Raw genomic sequence first — 4,993 nt, forward strand, 5'->3', positions numbered from 1 at the left:
TTCTGACTTTATATCTCGCAATTCTGACTTTATATCACGCAATTCTGACTTTATATCTCGCAATTTTGACTTTATATCACGCAATTCTGACTTTATATCTCGCAATTCTGACTTTATATCTCACAATTCTGACTTTATATCTCGCAATTCTGACTTTATATCTCACAATTCTGACTTTATATCTCGCAATTCTGACTTTATATCTCACAATTCTGACTTTATATCTCGCAATTCTGACTTTATATCTCACAATTCTGACTTTATATCTCGCAATTCTGAATTTATATCTATTTATATCTCGCAATTCTGACTTTATATCTCGCAATTCTGACTTTATATCTCGCAATTCTGACTTTATATCTCGCAATTCTGACTTTATATCTCACAATTCTGACTTTATATCTCACAATTCTGAATTTATATCTATTTATATCTCGCAATTCTGACTTTATATCTCGTAATTCTGACTTTATATCTCGCAATTCTGATAAATAAAGTCAGAATTGTGAGATGTAAACTTGTTGTGAGATAAAAAGTCGCAATTATCTTTTAAAATGTTTAATTCTGTGGCGGAGACAAGCTTCCACATGTTCATGACCTCGATGAGCCTTAGAGGAATGTGAGATGGTTTGTACACAAAATAGAGAAAGTCTGGCTTAAAACTATGCTTTAAAAACGGAAATATTAAAAAAAAAATCCATAATATAATTTTACAACTTTTCCACACATATTTAAGTGTGTAGAAAGTGCCTCAGCATGAATGAGACTGAAAGCACAGATAAGTTAATTCGGATTTTACGCCTCAGTTCTCTGTGTGTTTACCTTATAACACACACACACCAGAAGTGAGTGAGTGTATGATGGGTTATAGTGAAGCAGTGATGATAAACACATTCACAGGTCAGAAAGCGGTGCGAGAGTCGGACCCGAACATCATTCTTCCCTGTATTATCAAGAATGTAAATATTAGCGCATGTGCCGACTGCACTGACGACTGCTTGCTTCTGTTTGCTTTGTTTGCGAGCTGTGAAGAGCATGAAGGTCCAAAGAAAAAATACAGCGTTTGAAAATGAAAGTCTCCAGAGACATCAAATATCTGACAGCCTCCAATTTATGCGGGAGAAGAGGATGAAAGTGGAAACACACAGACAATGAGACGGGTTTATGAGCGACAGCATCCGACTCCCTTCATCTCCTTGTTAACAAACTCCTGCAGCTGAAACTTGGGCTCGTTCGGCTCCTTCATCTCCCTGTGCTTCAGATCCCTGAGAGAAACAGCACAATCCTCAGGAAAACTCAACTGTTTATTTGCACACATTTAAGCACAAGATTCAATGAAGGAATTAGGAAAACCTGGTAATGATGCAAACACACCTACAAATTAAACACAAATGACACCGTGCGATATCCCTCGGATTACTGTAATCTGATGTACTTTACTGGGATTGTGATCCAGGCACAGGTTTAACAGCAAAAGCGTCATGTTTTTCTTCATTATTAATCAGTTACTTCTACATTTTTTGCATCAGGCAAAAAAATTTACATTTTGTGAATAACACACACTTCATTTACAGTAAAACGTGTTTGCTCTCAAACAGAATGTAATGCAATAGTGTAAAGCTGGTATTTAGATGGTATTCTGGCCTCGATTTTATTGTCTGAGACATATTACTGAAACACACTTTTGCATAAAATCTTGTAAATGTAAAGATAAATCCCCGTAAGCAGCACATTTATCTCCATCCAACATCACTGATGACTTAATCTGGCCTTCACTTCCCGATGCTTTCTCAACACACATTACCTGCACCGGGAAAACAGCACTAAGTTTGTGAATAAGATCCATTTTACACTCATTTACACAGAGAAGAGGCTGAAACTGCATTTACATGTGTGAGTATAGCTCTACATAACGCATATTTAGAGAGAAAGACAAAACGTGTCTTCCTTTTGCAGAATATACAGACACTTATTAACATTAAACATGAAATATACAGACACTTATTAACATTAAACATGGAATATACAGACACTTATTAACATTAAACATGGAATATACAGACACTTATTAACATTAAACATGCATATTGTAAGTCACTGCCGATAAACTTTTGCTGTGTGTTTACACTACAGGTCATAATTGGAATAATAACGTTTTTTTATTTTATTATTATTGTTAGTTTTTGAAAGAAGGCTCTTCTGCTCACCAAGGCTTCAATTATTTGATAAAAAATGCATTAAAAACAGTGAAATATTATTGTAATGTAAATCATCTGTTTTCTATGTGAATATACAGTAAAGTGTAATTTATTCCTGTGATCAAAGCTGTATTTTCAGCATCATTACTCCAGTCTTCAGTGTCACATGATCCTTCAGAAATCACTCTAATATGAGGATCTGATGCTCAAGAAACATTTATGATTATTATCAGTGTTGAAAACAGTTGTGCTGCTTCAGATTTTTGGTGCCTTGGTGAGCATAAAAGACTTCTTAAATGTATTGTAAATGTAAATACATATTTAGCATGACTTAAACTGGATTACGGGTGGTTTAATGAATAAGATGCAGCTTTTTGCGCATGCAAAAGTGGCTGAAATGTATTTAATGAATGTGTTTTCACCAACAAACACAAAGTCTTGTAGTTTGTAAATTGTCCTGAATTTGGAAAGGCATCGCCTGCCACGTGTGTGTGCATTTATTAGATGTTGTGGCAAATCTGATCATGTTGTGCGCTGCCAATAAGAGTGTGATATTCTCAGCTCTATTTATCTTGCACAGATTTAGCGAGTGACTTACTTTGCCACAGCAGTGAAGGACAACTCCACATTTAGACCTGACTTAGCACTGGTCTCCATGAAGGGAACGCCATACTCCTGTAGAGAGACAGAGAACATGTGTCTTATTCCTTACAATATGCATGCACAAATGATCCATAAACATAATGCATATCACATTTACAAACAGTGTGATCAGTGCTTCAGAAGTCCTTTAAAATGTCCCTATTATGCAGATTTAAAGGTCTCCTACAACAGGTTTACATGCACTTTAGGTTCAAAAACACTAATTTTCTCATAATACACACTGCAGCATCACCTCTTTTCTCTCAGTGTCTGAAACGGTTTATTCGAAGATTCAGTCTCTCTAAACCCCGCCCCTCTGAGAGCTGCTCTGCTCTGATTGGTCAGATGACCCAGTCTGCTGTGATTGGTCAGAAACCAAACGCTCATTATCATATCTGAATGGCGTGGGTTTTACCGTATCAATCTCATCAAAGTGGATTTGCTTTGTCAGCAGAAAACAGCGTCTTCTCGACACGAACAACACGAACCGAACTCTTCCAGTCTCAGATACACTACAGTGTTTGAGGGCGGAGCTAAGAGACACTGCTCAGCCAATCAAAAGACCAGAGGCTGGCATTATGCAAAATAGTTACAAACCTAAACAGGTTCAGCTGGAAGTAAGATTGGAAATATTACAGTGTGTGCGTGTATGTGTGTGTTCGTGCGTGCGTGCGTGTGTGTGTGTGTGTGTGTGTGTGTGTGTGTGTGTGTGTGTGTCATATGCATGAGTAATTTAAACGGAATAACCTCTCTAAGACAATAAAAGAGGCTAAATAAGGCAAGGGATTTGCATTAATCTACTCTGCAGTGTAAGTGTGACTGGATTGTGAATGTGACTGGAAAAACAAACAGGTAATGCATGAAATGTTGCACTCTAAAAAATGCTGGGTTGTTTCAACCCAAATTTGGGTCAAATATGGACAAACCCAAATGTTGGGTTAAAAATGTCATTTAAAATTTTAACCCAACTTCAACTTTCACTTTCAACTGTACATTTTTTTATTACATTTTTAACCCAACATTTGGGTTTGTCCATATTTGACCCAAATTTGGGTTGAAACAACCAGCATTTTTAGAGTGTTGAGTGAACCTGCATAATGTGATGCCGGTTTGATGTTTCTCATTTAAAGCTGCATTTAGATATTTTCCCTCATTAAAAAGATTTTACACCAAGAAATAATTTTGTTTTTTATGTCTACATGACATTAAGTGTGTCAAGTGTGTACATGACATGTGTAAGTGTGTTTGTGTGTTGATATTACACACCTTGGCCAGTTTCTCACCCTCCTCTCGCTTCACAACCCTTTCATGAGTGGCATCAGCCTGAAAAATCAATCAATAATCAATGCCATTATGCATTAGCTTTGATTTCTAATCAATGTTTTCTATATAACTTATTTATGAATTGATGTCATACATGCACGGCTAATCCAAATAAAGAAAGCTCATAAGGTTTCAGATCAGGACACAGTGAGGTATCTAGTATTTCAGTATTTACTCACCTTGTTCCCCAGAAGCATGATCACTACGTTCTGCTGAGCGAACTCATTAATCTCGGTGAGCCAGGCCTGCCAAAAGAGAACAGCTCACAGCAAGTGTACTGTAAATGTACAGGAAATAACCGTAATCTCAGATGCAGGACTTAAATTGTTCTATATCTTGTTTAGGGTCTTGAATCCCCTGAGCAAGAAAGAGAAAAGCAATGTTTTCCAACACAGCAAGAAAGAGCAGGTCATTTCAAGAAGTGTTTAATCACGGAAAAACTGCTGCGGTGACACTGGAAAAGAGCTCATACGGTCTCTCTCTCTCTCTCTCTCTCTCCTCTCTCTCTCTCTCTCTCTCTCTCTCTCTCTCTCTCTCTCTCTCTCTCTCTCTCTCTCTCCTCTCGCTCTCTCTCTCTTCTCTCTTCTCTCTCTCTCCTCGCTCTCTCTCTCTCTCTCTCTCTCTCTCTCTCTCTCTCTCTCTCTCTCTCTCTCTCTCTCTCTCAACTGTGGACATGGGTCTCTCTCTCTCTCTCTCTCTCTCTCTCTCTCAGACTGTGGACATGGGTCTCTCTCTCCTCTCTCTCTCTCTCTCTCTCTCTCTCTCTCATCGTCTCTCTCTCTCTCTCTCTCTCTCTCTCAGACTGTGGACATGGGTCTCTCTCTCTCTCT

At 37.9% G+C, this 4,993-nt stretch overlaps 1 protein-coding gene across 1 annotated transcript; it reads right to left on the reverse strand.

The window, feature by feature from the left end:
* Window positions 1–1,014: 1,014 nt before the first annotated feature.
* LOC130071355 (ras-related protein Rab-26) lies at window positions 1,015–4,495 on the reverse strand. Its single transcript, XM_056236099.1, has 4 exons — window positions 4,343–4,495; window positions 4,107–4,163; window positions 2,797–2,873; window positions 1,015–1,265 (listed from the first exon to the last, which is right to left on the reverse strand). Exons 1-4 carry the CDS (start codon window positions 4,358–4,360, stop codon window positions 1,163–1,165), a joined length of 255 nt encoding a protein of 84 aa, XP_056092074.1. The 5' UTR covers window positions 4,361–4,495; the 3' UTR covers window positions 1,015–1,162.
* Window positions 4,496–4,993: the final 498 nt, after the last annotated feature.

The sequence above is a fragment of the Rhinichthys klamathensis genome, unplaced genomic scaffold (assembly GCF_029890125.1).
Source record: "Rhinichthys klamathensis goyatoka isolate OS25496 unplaced genomic scaffold, OSU_Roscu_1.1 h1tg000438l_1, whole genome shotgun sequence".
Taxonomy (NCBI): Eukaryota; Metazoa; Chordata; class Actinopteri; order Cypriniformes; family Leuciscidae; genus Rhinichthys; species Rhinichthys klamathensis.